At 40.6% G+C, this 13,818-nt stretch overlaps 1 protein-coding gene across 9 annotated transcripts in view; it reads right to left on the reverse strand.

Moving 5' to 3' along the window:
• Positions 1-1,328: 1,328 nt before the first annotated feature.
• Positions 1,329-13,818, reverse strand: part of madd (MAP-kinase activating death domain) — a 60,970-nt gene continuing 48,480 nt past the window's right edge. For 5 of the 9 annotated variants that reach the window (XM_078266294.1, XM_078266374.1, XM_078266043.1 and 2 more), the window contains 10 exons: positions 13,320-13,440; positions 13,070-13,175; positions 12,848-12,958; positions 12,647-12,754; positions 11,976-12,140; positions 11,791-11,863; positions 9,755-9,861; positions 6,551-6,620; positions 4,406-4,452; positions 1,329-2,748 (listed from right to left, as the gene is read on the reverse strand). In XM_078266294.1, coding sequence (XP_078122420.1) covers positions 2,635-2,748; positions 4,406-4,452; positions 6,551-6,620; positions 9,755-9,861; positions 11,791-11,863; positions 11,976-12,140; positions 12,647-12,754; positions 12,848-12,958; positions 13,070-13,175; positions 13,320-13,440 — 1,022 coding nt within the window. In that variant the 3' untranslated portion in view covers positions 1,329-2,634. Of the gene's footprint in view, positions 2,749-4,338; positions 4,453-6,550; positions 6,621-9,754; positions 9,862-11,790; positions 11,864-11,975; positions 12,141-12,646; positions 12,755-12,847; positions 12,959-13,069; positions 13,176-13,319; positions 13,441-13,818 lie in introns of all 9 variants that reach the window. The other 4 variants (XM_078266127.1, XM_078265719.1, XM_078265804.1 and 1 more) reach the window with 1 other exon arrangement.

Below are 13,818 nucleotides of genomic sequence, written 5' to 3' on the forward strand. Positions count from 1 at the left end.
TTCGGCACAAAACCCAGTCTGTGATGTGAAAACAGGTGTTTGTTTTTTTTTTTCCTTGGCTGCTTATGGGGGTTCAGGCACCTGACCAAACAGTGCCGGTGTTACACCATATTCTGGTACCAAAAGCTAATCCTTTGAAGTCTTTTTCGAGTGAAAATGCACGGTTTCCTATGATAGTTAATTAAATAATTGGATGTTGTACTGTTGGTCAGACACAACAAGTTTTAATAGGTCAACTTACATTTTGAGAAATGAGCATTTTGTCTATTTTATGACATTTCTTTGACCAAACGATTTATTGTTAATTAAAATAATGACTAGTTGCGGCCCCAGTGTGACTGCAGGTGGCATGGTTGGATGGAAGTCTTCACACTTTCTAAAGTATTTTCTTTTAATATTGTTCAGTTTCTGATTTTCTCATGATCAGTGTCAGAAATTGTGACTTTCCATTCTTCTGCTTCTCTTGACCTGTCTGCTGTCATTCAGTCTTTATAACTGGTAAGAGAAAGGCCAATAAGATGACAATATTCAGTTCCAGACAGGTCACTATTTCTAACAAGCAAGGGCCATCAGAAAAAGTGACCGTGTACCTGAAAATTGGGGGCTGAATAACAAACCAAACATATTGCGTATGCTGCGTTCACACAATGTCGCCCGAATGGGAAGAAAAGGGAAAACCTCAAGACAGGTCACTACTGTTTCAATGTAAAATGTGATCGTTTAACATGGACATTTTAAAAGATTGCTGACCTGTTTTAAAGACTGAATTACAGTAATAACAACAACCACTTGTATGGTATGAAAACATCCATGCAACATGCGCCCCCCTGCAGTCACACATTACACACTGGTGTAACACCGGTTTGATAGCCTGGTTGACACCAGACCCTTCTCAGCTGTATCTGAGAGTGGGTCTGGGGAAGGTTCATTCACAGCCCATTTCCAAAGGGGCGTCACCAACTGACGCCGCTCAAATGCCTCTGGGCGCAATTGCATAGACCTTCAACCAATCAGACCAACGATCCGGGTGGCGTAGCAGCGACAAGCGGCATCAACGGGTTGCTGCGCTTCGTTGGCCGTCATGTTGAATGTAAACAAAAAGCTGCTCGCCATTGCTGCGCTATCGTCATCGTATGAAGCCCGCCTCAACGGTTGTGATTGGTGCCTCGATTTGGAAAATTTGGAAATGGGCTTAAATGGGCTCTTGGCCAGACAAATTTGCCGCAAAGTTCATCATGGTTTTCCCAGGCTACCGGTTTGAGCCAGGTGGGTTTGGTTTCCTCTTCATTTCAATTCGGCGCACAGAAACGGCACATATTATTTATAAAAAAAAAAAAAAAACGTTCCCACAGCATCGCGAACCGTTTAGACTATCAAAGACGCGTATCACATCATCGCTTTGTAGGCTGAATTCAAATGCAAGGTACTATACCATCGCCTGTTGCTTTTTAAAAACACCTGCTGTGACATCACTAATTGGGGGGGTGTGGCCTGAGTGCAAAACACTCCAAAGTTTGCACCATACAGAGCAACACAGCGGCCGGTTTTGTTTTTTACCGTATGTGATTCGGAGTTAATTTACCTTTAAAAAGACAACAGTCAAGTCATCAGATTCACTCCAATCAATATGTACTATAGAAAAACAAAAAAAAAACTTCTTTCTTACATTCTTCACCCTGTGAAAGCCAGTTAACTCAAGAAAACATGGCTCTGGCAATGGCTAACTACTTATTAAGTATTGCACATCTAGCAAACCAACAATTTGTAACATTATTTTTTTTTTTCCAGAGAAATGTACAGTCAATATATGTATATATTAAATAAATACTATATATAGAAATATATATAATATTTATTTTTCATCCTCATAGTAACATGCAATTAATAACAGCAGACCACAGACGGGACATTTTACAGTAGAACTAGAACAGTAATTCAGCCTGGCCGGCTGATCTAGGGCAAGAGCACACATCTGAGAACACTCACATTATTTTGGGCTTCAAACACTTTTAAGAAGCGTTTACATGCGGTACGGTAGCATTTTCAGTGTGGGACGTCCTGCACTATAAGAGGGTCTCTGGATGTTGCACCAGTTTAAACTTGGACAGACTGGAAGTTTACAGTAACCACATATCACGGAATAACTCACACAGTCAAATTGAGACGGGGGGGGGGGAGAGAGAGAGAGAGAGAGCTACTCTGTAGTGAATGTCAAGGCTGTGCACGGGACCTGCGTGCACTCTGTGCCTCGGGGTGATCGCTCACATCTCCTATCGGCAAAAACAGTTAGGAAGAACAGGAGACTTTCACACTGAGGAGGTTAGCTCGAGGGGAGTCGCTTCTGCCGAGAAAAGGAGCAGGCAAACATTTAGCTAGTTGGTATGATCTATCAGGACGACAGCGGTGAGGGGTTGGAAGTATTTACACGACATCACACACCAAACACGTCTACACAACAGAGTCGAGAAAGGGTCTTAGGCTTGTATATACAAGAGGAGGGAGAAGGAATTATGTGCTTAGAATAAAGTTGGGCGGATTGTCAGAAGTCTGTGGTTTTAGAGCGTAGATGCCATTTCAAGTAGAGAGGCACTGCGAGTACGGGGGGGGGGGGGGGGGGAAGACACAGGGCGTAGACTAGCTAGGAAGGGGTCTCGGTGACAGAATCTTGGGTTTTCCTTCCGCCTCCTTCCCCTTCACTGCCGCCATGTAGGAGAAAAGGCAGAGGACCGAGTAACAGATCTGATGTGCCTGCAGAAGGAAAAAATAACCATGAGGAGGATAATGGCCCAGATGTGAGGTTACATTTGTGTATAGTTAAAAATAACACAAGGAACAAAGATAGACAAGAGGCTCCCTTCAGTCTAAATACTGTAGGAATATTGACTGTTGCATGCTTTAGGGTTAGTATTTAAAAACTCTGCAGGGCCCCTTTTCCTTCATGCCGTGTTGTTAGGGGTGCCAAAATCCTAATTTGCCTGAACTCAACTGATGAATACTACTGGTTCACCAGTGCATTGTAGTTTCTTTGTGATCTAACCAGTTGGTGCCCACGACAGGATATTGTCTTTATCACACACAAAAGTCCATCTCTTCAGGCTTCAAGTAATCCGTGTAATGCCGTGTGTCCGAAAACAGCAGTGGACCAAACCAACCAGCGTCTGGTGAGGAGCTTCTGACAGTTACAGGCGTGGTTTAGGCATGTGTGGCGCATGGATGTATACCGTTCCCGTTCGCTCAAAACAACAATGGTGTACATAATAGACAGACGGTTCGTCCAATCACCTGCCAGGTATTTTTTCGGTGTGAACATGCCCAAACATACTGTAAAATACAGTGCTCAGCTCATGCTAAAGTTGACTAAAAAGAGAAATAAAAAAAAATAAAAAATAAAAAAATCATCTTTTGGAAATTGATCTTAATGCCTTAATTTAAAAAAAAAAAAAAAAAGTAAATCACGAAAAATCCAACCTTTGTGAATGAATAATGTATCGTAAATAAATAAATGTTCTTCCTTAAAATACAGGGGGCATAAGTCAGTACATCCCTATGTTAAATTCCCATAGAGGCAGGCAGATTTCTTATAGGTACTGGAATGGTTTTATTTCAGTTAGCCTAATAGCTGGTTTGATTTGCATTGAGAGATGATTTTATGGAAAGTACCCCATGCCAATCTCTAGGTATGGTGAAGGGTATGTGATGATGTGGGGCTATTTTAATTCCAAAGGCCAAGGGAACTTTATCAGGATGCATAGTATCCTGGATCCATGAAATAACTGGCCTTTAAAAATAAGAAATCTGCCTGCCTCTATGGGAATTTAACATAGGGGTGTACTTACTTATGCCCCCTGTATTTTAAGGAAGAACATTTATTTATTTATGATACATTATTCATTCACAAAGAAAACTGGTGTCCTTAAAGGTTGGATTGTTCCTAATGTTTTTAATCAAGGCATTAAGATCAATTTCCAAAAGATGATTTTTTTTATTCCTCTTTTTAGTCAATTTTAGCATGGGTGTAATCTGTGCTGTACTGTAAAGTGGAGACATAACTTTGGTGCCACCCGCTGGTTACACCGAGTAAGGTGACTACAGGGCCAAACTCTCAAACGATGCTGTAATCCTTTAATGACCAGAGGGGACCAAATTGCTGCACTCTTAGTGATTAAGGTCACACGTTATAAAGTATGTGTTAAATGCTTCCACTGAGATTGTAGCTCCAGTTTTCAGACTTAGGTTCGTGTTAGTGCTCCCAGGGGGGACGGAATCAGAGTGCACCTCTACAGCAGGTTTACAGATACAAATGTCAAATTTTGTGAGGCACATTTCTACTGGGCACACCTTGCGACGGGTACTCTACATGCACTGGTGAAGAGCATCGACTCGGACAGAAGACCTGAGGACTCACCATGGGGGTCTTGTACTTGTGGATCACCACTTCTTTAGTTTCAGGAACTATGCCGGTGCAAAAGACAAAACAAAGAATTCAAAGGCAGCAGGAACCTTAATGAGTTCATGCTTGAGAGCTTTTGAGAGGGGGCGGGGGGTCACAGGGTTGGACGTTCAACAAGGTGTAAAATGGGATGTGGGCCAAAAAAGAGTCCGCCACAACAGTCAGGAGTACATCGAACTTAAGACAGAGAGGGTGACGAGGGTAAGAGTGGCTCGTCTACTGTTGATAAATACTGCTCTTATTGAAATGTATTAATATTCTGACTAATTCAATGATCAGATCTGGTCTTTCAACTGATTTTGGATCCATCAAAGGCCTTTATCTTTAAACTGTTTTTATGGGAAGGCATGGGATTAAATTCAAACTTGTGACTGTTGGTGAGACGTTCATGGCCCACAAAATGGACAAATAAAAAACACATATGTCTTATAACAGACTGCAAAAAAGTGTAAAGGTTAAAATGTGGAAAAAAAAAAACAAGAGAAAGGACAACCTTCCTTCCCTCCCCCCCACCCCAATGAACTGAAAGTTAAAAGACATCACAGAAAAGCAGCTCCAAGAGGCCAAACTCCTTTGACCCCGGACCATGTCACTGCCCACAGGACAGATTGACTTTTCATTAGTAACTGTGAACCCATAGCAGAGATGAGGAGGCTGAGATCGGAACAGATTATATATAAAAAAAAAAAAAAAGAAAAGAAAAAGGGGGGCTGGGAAATGTTAAATCCTAAACAAACAGTCCCACCAAAGATCTCCACTTGCTGAGATTCAGAGGCAGACTGCCAGAGGAAATGAGAGATGGAGTTTGGGGTGAATAAAAAGCAAGTGATGAAGGAAGCAGAGGGAAACTCATAATATGGAAAAAGAAGAAAAAAATATGAATCCATGAAAAGGATTGAGTGAGGAAATATTCAGCACGGAGTTTAGTGTGAGTAAGAAAGGAGAAAGGTGACGACACTTTACCTGCTGGAGAATGAAGGTTTTCATAGTGGCAAAGATGAGGGCAACATTACAAAAGCAGCACAGAGACACGACAGTAACCCAGCCTGGCACTCAACTTCAACTCCTGACGATCCTAGTACTGCACTGTCGTACTGGAAGTCCTCTTTTTTTGACTTGTACCTAGAAATGTAAATAATGAGCTAACCATTTAAACTCCTGCTCACTACAGTCCAAAACATAAAAGCAGTCTGAACTACAAAACTAATCCTCAAAGGACTAAGACTGATTTGTTTATACATGTTCATGGGATTGTAGACGACATAAAATTCTGAATATCAGCAAACTAAACCTTCAACGTTTATCTTTCTCTTTTAGCTGCCGTGATATTTGCTTCCATTAGAAGCTCTTTGTTTTCTCTAAAATGGGAACTTGAAATCCTTTTCACGCAATTTAAAAGGGTTGCTGTAAATGACTTTCATTCATTTATACGTTGAGGTACGCATCCGTCCATCTCCAAGAACGGACATCACTTCTTACGATAGAACATTTTAGTTTCTACTTGTGCCCGTTTGTTGTCAGAACAATATTGGGGGAAAAGGCAGCTGGACTTTCTGGGTATATGTGCAGTTTAGTGTCCCAAATTATTTTCCAAAAACTGAGTGTCCTAAATGATGAGGGTCTTATTTGAGACAGGTTGCCCGAACCCTAACCATAACACCAGTTAAACAGGTGGTTTAGCAGGTTCATAATTAAGGACATTGTATGGGGAATTTGGGACACTAAACTGCACGTAGAATCTTCCATAGGAAATTTGGGACACTAAACTGCACGTATACAGACTTTCTGTCCTCACGCTTCTGTTTAACGCTGCACTTGTTTCTCTCAACAACTCCACCCCTCTCCCACCTTATCAACTAAATCATACGTTTCTAGCTCTAAACTTTAGCGCTACCCATGTGATTGAAAGAACACCCACGTCCTCTGAAGAATTCTTCACTCACTTAATCACCTCCAGACACCGGTGTCTCTGTGTTCCTCAAGGTGAGCGAGTATCCAATTTAGTGAAACCCTCATTAGCTCTCGCCAAATACGTTTGCCGTGGAGCTGAGTTACTGCCGTGCCGAGTACAGGCCTAGAATCAATAGATGGTGTAATTACCAAATTCCTCCAGGACAAAGACTCCCTTCACTGTATTGCACTTTTTAATGTGACTCAGCTCTATGAAAACCTAAAAACAAACAAAACAAACAAACAAAACAAGACAGAACATTATTAACTCAACAACACTGGATGAAAAGTAAACACTTCATATTTAAAAGAAAAAAAAAAATAATAATAATTAGCCATGTTAAACTTGTTTTATTCAGTATGAAAGGTCAAAAATAAAACAACTACACATGGAGTGCAAGCTTTTAACAGCTGACGAAAGAAAAGAAAAGCACACTATGAGAAGTTTCCATGATCTAACGCATACATGGGCAACGGTTAAATGAGAAGAAATGCATTTAAGTCTGCTCAAAGCTCTAAACTAATTCAACATTACTTGTTTCATCAATGAGGTGTATCAGAACTGGAAGATTTAGAGTTATATATATATATATATATATATTTGGATGTAAAACAGCAAAAGGTAGTCAAAAATAACAAAGACATTTCTTATAATGCTCAAAGATGCAGTATGGCCCATATGATGCATACATGGAAGTTTCATATAAAAATGTAGACAAGGACAAAAAATTAGATTTGCCATACAGCTACAACAGTACAAAAAAAAAGAAGGAAAAGATAGAAGAAAAACAAAAAAGGAACCCAATAAGATGTAACTGCTAATAAGCAAACACAGCAGAGGTTGTGTACCTTCCGCTCCTTGCAGGGGGAGAGAGCATGGGAGAGAAATGGTTTGGATTATTATCGGACAGAAGAGCACAAACACTCGACGGCACTCCGAGAGGGCTCTAACCACGGGAGCCTCGTACGGATTCAAATCAAGAATCTAGCAAAAAAAATAAGTTACCAGAGCCAATATGAAAGAAAAAAATATATATATAAAAATAAAAATAACCTGTCACAAGAGGAATCAGCCCCCAAAAACTAGGAAATAGAAGAGAAAATAAGAGGACTAGAGGTGTGACTAGGGTATTGAGAGCTGCATTCACCTTTCTTTTCCTGGACTTTAAAACATCTCAGTCCCCCAGAGCCCTCCATGCCTCCTCCTCCAGCAACAAGGGCCGGCACCAACACCACGTGCTCACACAGCAGCGCAGATATACTGCATGATGGGACAGTAAATCCCTCTACCATGTAGGACGTCACCTCTGACACCATCTCACTGCAGAGCTACTCGGGACTAGACCCAGTGCTCACTCACTATAATGCTCAATTTAGTCATTTCAATTAAAAAAGAAAAAAAAAAAAAAGAGAAGGAAAAGAAAAGTCTTCTAAATGGCATCCAGTGCTGAATAAAGCTCCTGCAGAGGGTTTGGTGAAACAGTTTTACTCAAAAACCATGAAAACTATCTATGAGGACTCGCAATCTCGCAACTCTAAGCAAAGTCGGTGATGAAAATCATTTCTTCTAGAAATGAGGTGCTCCTACATTGAGCACCTTTGAGAAACTCATGTCTTAGGTTAATTGTATGAGCTTGTGTGATAATGAAAAAAATCGTTTCCAAGCGTGGCACTCTACCCCTTGCAATATGAAGAGCAAAAAATCTACTTGAGCCAAAAAAAACGAGAAAAAAAAATACCTGAGGTAGAAAAAGCAGAAGCAGCGGGGAAAAAGCAGGCAGTAATCACAACAGAGTGTAGCAACATCCAAGCTAAAGGGTTGGTTCACCAAAAGTATAGAAATACATTGTGTCTGACCATGCACTAAATTTAGGTTTTACAAGAGAGATTATGGGATTGTATTTGTGATGCTCACAGCAATTAAAAAGTATATTTAAACCTGAATTGACTGACTTTTTTTTTTTTTGGGGGGGGGAGCAGAATCAAGCTACAGTATAAACGCAACAACGACATAATCATTCAACATTATCATTCATTTGGAGTCATGTTTCTGGCCACCAGGTGGATGTAAGTTAGAGGATGGATACCCAAACCCGTTGGGTACCGCCGGGGCCCGAAGGGCCGGGCCGGGTTCGGACAGATATTTAGAAATGGTGTTCGGGTTCGGTCACATCAGCGTGATAAGGCATTGAACATTTGAAATTTAAAAAAGCTTATTATGTAGGTGCGCGCCTGTGTTAACGTGCGCTTGTTGCCCAGTGTGCGCCGATGCGCTCATCTGTTGACATTTCCGAATGCCTCCCTACAAACGTACATGTGTTATTAGTATGAGAAAAAAAAAAAAAACGAGATTTTAACTGTGTCGGGCTCAGACATAAATATCTTAATGCCTGCCGGGCTCGGGCCGGGCTCGGTTACTGCTCTATTGTTTTTAGCTGTGAGCACAACAAACGAAATTCCATTCACCTCTATCGTATTCGGTTGGAGGCTTCAATTCAACCAAAACTGATAGATACCACTAGAACTGACACTTAAAGTGACTTTTGTTGTTGAGAATTCGGTTTAAAGATGTAGGATCTTGTTTGCTACTTGGCACTACCTCAGTCTTTTGTTTTTGTGTTGTTTTTAAAGACGCTAAATATGTATGAAGTGTGCGTTGGCTGCAGTGGGTCCCTGATCTTTCAGCACGGTCTGTTCTTCAGACTATTCAACAAGAGTACATCACTTAATCACAGCTACACTCTAACAAATCGGAAGAAATATACCAACCCCGACTACCTGCGCAGGCGTGAAGACAACACATGACGATGTTCGAGGGTCCAAACTTAAATGTGAAAGTTGCTATTAAATAGCCAATTATTAATGAAAAGTCTTTGCTCAGGGTCATCCGTCTTACCGCTGATGCACAACACACACACATTACCCTTCATCTCCTCCCACACGGTCAACGAACAATGAGGTTGGAGCGCCACGGATGTCAAAAAAGAAACTTGTGTGGAAGGATGTGTTAATATTGTTTTGGGAAGCGCATGCATACAAACACGCACGCACAAACAAACAAATTAAAAAAAGCAAATCCAAAAACGCAAAAGCACAAACAGGAATTCTTCCTCTAAGGAAAAACATCAGGTACAAGCAAATGCCAATCAAACATGTTGTTGATCATCACTAACATTTTGACTAGGATTTGTTTTTAATGACAATAGAGGAAGACATCACGAGATGAAAGGAAATGAGGCAAACAGGAGTAGAAGAGCAGAAAGGTGGACAGAAGGACGGGATGAACTTTTAACCATCAGGAGTGATTATGTTATTGTCATGCCCTTGTGTGAGATGAGAAGCCGTTTCTCTTACCTGGCTGTGCATGAATTTAAGGTTGATCCCTTCAAGTGTGACCTGCAGCAGTCCACCTTCACCAGTTTTCATGTCCTGGACAGGAAACTCTCCGCCCAGCTCCGGACCTGAGAGACACAACACCCGAGTTTAGAGATAAGTACAGATAATACATTCCCCAAAGAAACCTGGTCCGGCGCAATATAGTTGTTAAAAGGCAAAATACGTGTCAAACCATTCTGAAATAAAGTATTGTGGCGCTGCAGAGATGTCCCGGCCTACAAATCGTATCCTACAGAGTAAATAAAAAAATCTTTGTTTGGTACAGATCCTTGCAAAAAAATAAAATAATAGTCACACTGAAAATGAAAATAATGATACATAAATGATCATTCCCTCCAATATCGTGAATCATATCGCAACCGCAATATCAGTCAAAATAATCGCAATTAGATATTTTCCTAATATCGTGCAGCCCTATTAAAAGATCTTAATCTTGTGTGAATCTGCCAAGTCCGCAAATTTGTCAGGTAGAAATTCCACCGCAAATGACCTCCCATATTTTGCCAAACACAGAGGTCGTAATAAAATTGATAATTGGGATACAAATGTCTCGTGGGAATCGGCGTCTCTGTGATTTGGGGTTGTAGTTTATTTTTGCACTTTTTTTTTTTGTTTGTTTTCTTTGCAGCTTTTTTCTGCTTTTTTCCCCAGTTGAGAATTAAGTTAAGGCTAAGTTGGCAATTATAAATGAAAATTTTGACAGCAATTTTGGGTGCAAATTCAGGAAGCTCATCTCGCTACACAGCATAAGCCACTTTCCGACCGGAGGGATTTTTCCGACTGGACCAATTTGGGGATTTTTAAGTCCCTCTGGCCGCAGTTCCTGTAACTCTTTCAGCTCCTACTTCAGGGCAGGGTCTTTTCTCTTTTCAGCGTATGGACCTAGGTCAACGAGGGTCGGGTTTCTGGTACAGACAGACCAACAACGGGACAATTTGAACAATTCGAATATAGGCTGTCTTGCGAAAACTGATGCCGAATTGACAATAAACTCTACAAGCGTGTCCTGCGGCTGGCCGGCCGACACACACACAGCCACACACACAGCCACACACACACACACACAGGCAGGGGAGAGAGATACCCGTTTCTCTTCAGAAGACTTGTTTAAATTATGACAAATATGCTGTATACATTAGATTTAGTATTTAGTTCATACTTTTTTTGGTGTATTTGTTTTCTGATTTTAACGCTATAAAGACCGTTGCCGTGCTTGCATCACTCCCTTATCCCTGCTAACCCTCCCTGTGGCCACTTGGCCAGTGCGAATGCAATTGGAAAAAACGGTTTTGGGGGAGAGCAGTTAGTAGAACTGTTTAGAAGTGGACTTTTCCTAGAACTACGTTCCTGTAACTACTTGGTCGGAAAGCGGCTATAGAGACCGATTTGCAGAAAGAGCAAGTCTCCAAAACATCAGAGGAGCGAAAATCTCGAAAGGTGATGAAATGGATATGCATGGCAGCATGTGGTAAAGAACATTGTTCTATCTTTCAACAGGCTCCACATGTCAGTAAACTCAAGTAAAATACTGATTATGCTTATCCCGGGAAAATGCGCCGCACGAAACAGTTTTCAAAAGGACATCACAACTCTGCAGCCACACAGAGGTGTGATGGTGCTTGTCTTCTTTCCAAACCGTTTATTACACCACGTTCCGGTCGGTATGCAACTTGTTTGGGTTTGTTAAATCCTGTGAATTACATTTACATTATATTTAAGAATATGTGGGTTAGTCTTTTGTAATAACGTTGCATTACTGACCTACTGATTATTTCATGTTTCTATATATATTTTTTTTTTTTAAATAAATGACAATATTTTCTGCCTTTTTACCTGCTGCTCAAAAATATATTTTACTGTGACCATGAAAACAAGACATGTTCTCAACAATAAACAGTAAATAAACGATGCCCAGTTATCCCTGAGAAAAGACTAGTAACTGATGACGGCTGTTTTTGAGATAGACAGAAAGAAGAAAAAAGGTCACTCCATACCTGGTTTAATGCTTTGCTGTCTTGCTGCAGCTCTTTCCATACTGTCTTTAACACAGTAGTAGAGTTCACGACACTACAATGCAAAGAGGAAAGCTGTTTTAATTTCTTACCGTTCTCCTGAAGTGAAGAAAAGTACAGGATGCAGAGAGAGAGAGAGAGAGAGAGAGAGAGATGCAGTTTTGGACCTTTTTGGTAAAGAACTTGTTGAGCTGCGTCTCTTGGCCGTTGCGTCTCCAGAGGCACAGCACCTTGGTCTTGGGGCAGTAAGTCATGTTGATGAGCTTCTCGTACCACCAGCGCTCGTAAACTGTGCCGATGTTGCTGCGCAGGACTATACAGTCATCGCAAACCTGAAACAATGATGGGGCAAGTTTAATATTAGTAAAACATGCTACAACATGCTCTATACGCAGCATTAGGGAACGCCTCAGATAGTTTGAAATAACGTGGTATTTTTTTAGATTCAATTTTTAGATTAGATTCAACTTTATTGTCATTGTGCAGTGTACAAGTACAACGACAGCGAAATGCAGTTTGCGTCCAACCAGAAGTGCAAAAAAAAGAAAGAAAGTGCAATGTGATATTCAAGTATAGACAGGTGGTGCATAGGCAGGACAAGAAATGTATTGCAGTGTTATAAGAGCAGAATAAATATGGCTATGTAATATGAACAATGTATAAACATGTACAGATATGTGCAATGTAGTAGCAGTGACATTATACTAGCAGTAAGGATAATATAGATAAAGATATATGCATTGTATTAACAGAAGAGTTTGAAATAACTTGGTATTTCACAAAAACTAATTAAATAAAAACGCCAGTTGTAATATTAGGAATTACAGACTTGTCCTACCTCCATGAAAAAGATGTCTCCTGTGGTATCAGTGCCAGCATGTACAACAAATGTTTGCTTCTTGATGTGACGGCTTCCACTGGGCCTGATGGCCAGCTCACGGCCGTTCTAAAAAAATAAGATATAGTTTAATACAAATAATTACAAAGGGCGAATAGAAGTTGAAGTCAACTAAATAAAACAAAAAGGACAGATAGTCACCATGTTGGCGAGTTTGTCCAGTATCTCATTGATCTCTTGGCTGTATGTGAGGCCAATGTGGGACTTTCCCATCAAACGCCTCACTTTCTTCTTGATGTCATTTTTGTTCAACTAAACAAACAAAAGCATCAAAAAGTTGAGATATCTCGAGGCAAAAAAAAAAAAAAAGGAAACTTGGCACGGATCGACACATGATTAAAATAACAAACTAGGCCTCCGTACTTTCAGCATTAGCATGAATGCAATCATGTTGTGCAGCAGGGTGGCCAGGAGTCGGTCTTCATCATCCTCCAGACGCTTGCGGTCATGATCCCCTAGTGACAAGTATCTGTGTTGACACACAAAACACAAAAAAAAGCCAAGTATTACTAGTCCAGGTGTCCAGGTTTCATACATTATAAGTACAAAGTTACCTAGTTAACCGTGAATAAAGTATGTAGACGGATCGTATAAAACGTCAGCCATGTTGAACCTTTCGATCATCTCCTGAGGTCCCTGGTCCATACCCATGCCCTCACGCTCCAACATCACAGCATCTAAGTAGGCGTCCTCCCAGAACTGCATCTGGTCCCACAGAGTGGAGCGCTCCTTACCTGGACACATCAACACAGTACACATGTAGCTCCGAAAATGTGCACAGCTTGACATATTCATCAACAAATGTACGGCTGATCTACTCAAACAGCACACATGCAGCCACAAGAACAGATTCTTTCATACCAGCAAATTTCAATTTAAATACATATCCATTTAAAAAATAAAATAAAAAATACAAGTTCATGGCCCTGATATCTCTGATACACACATTATGACCAAAATGACTTCTGTGAGTTATTTTTAAAATACTCATTTTATCTGCTATATACATTAGATTTCCAACTATTATACTGTTTGGATTTTTCATGTTGCTTTCTACAGCTTGTTTGTAAGTTACTACAAGCTTTCACTAAGTAACAAAGTACAGCTTTTGT

This window comes from Sander vitreus, chromosome 1 (assembly GCF_031162955.1).
Source record: "Sander vitreus isolate 19-12246 chromosome 1, sanVit1, whole genome shotgun sequence".
Lineage (NCBI taxonomy): Eukaryota > Metazoa > Chordata > Actinopteri > Perciformes > Percidae > Sander > Sander vitreus.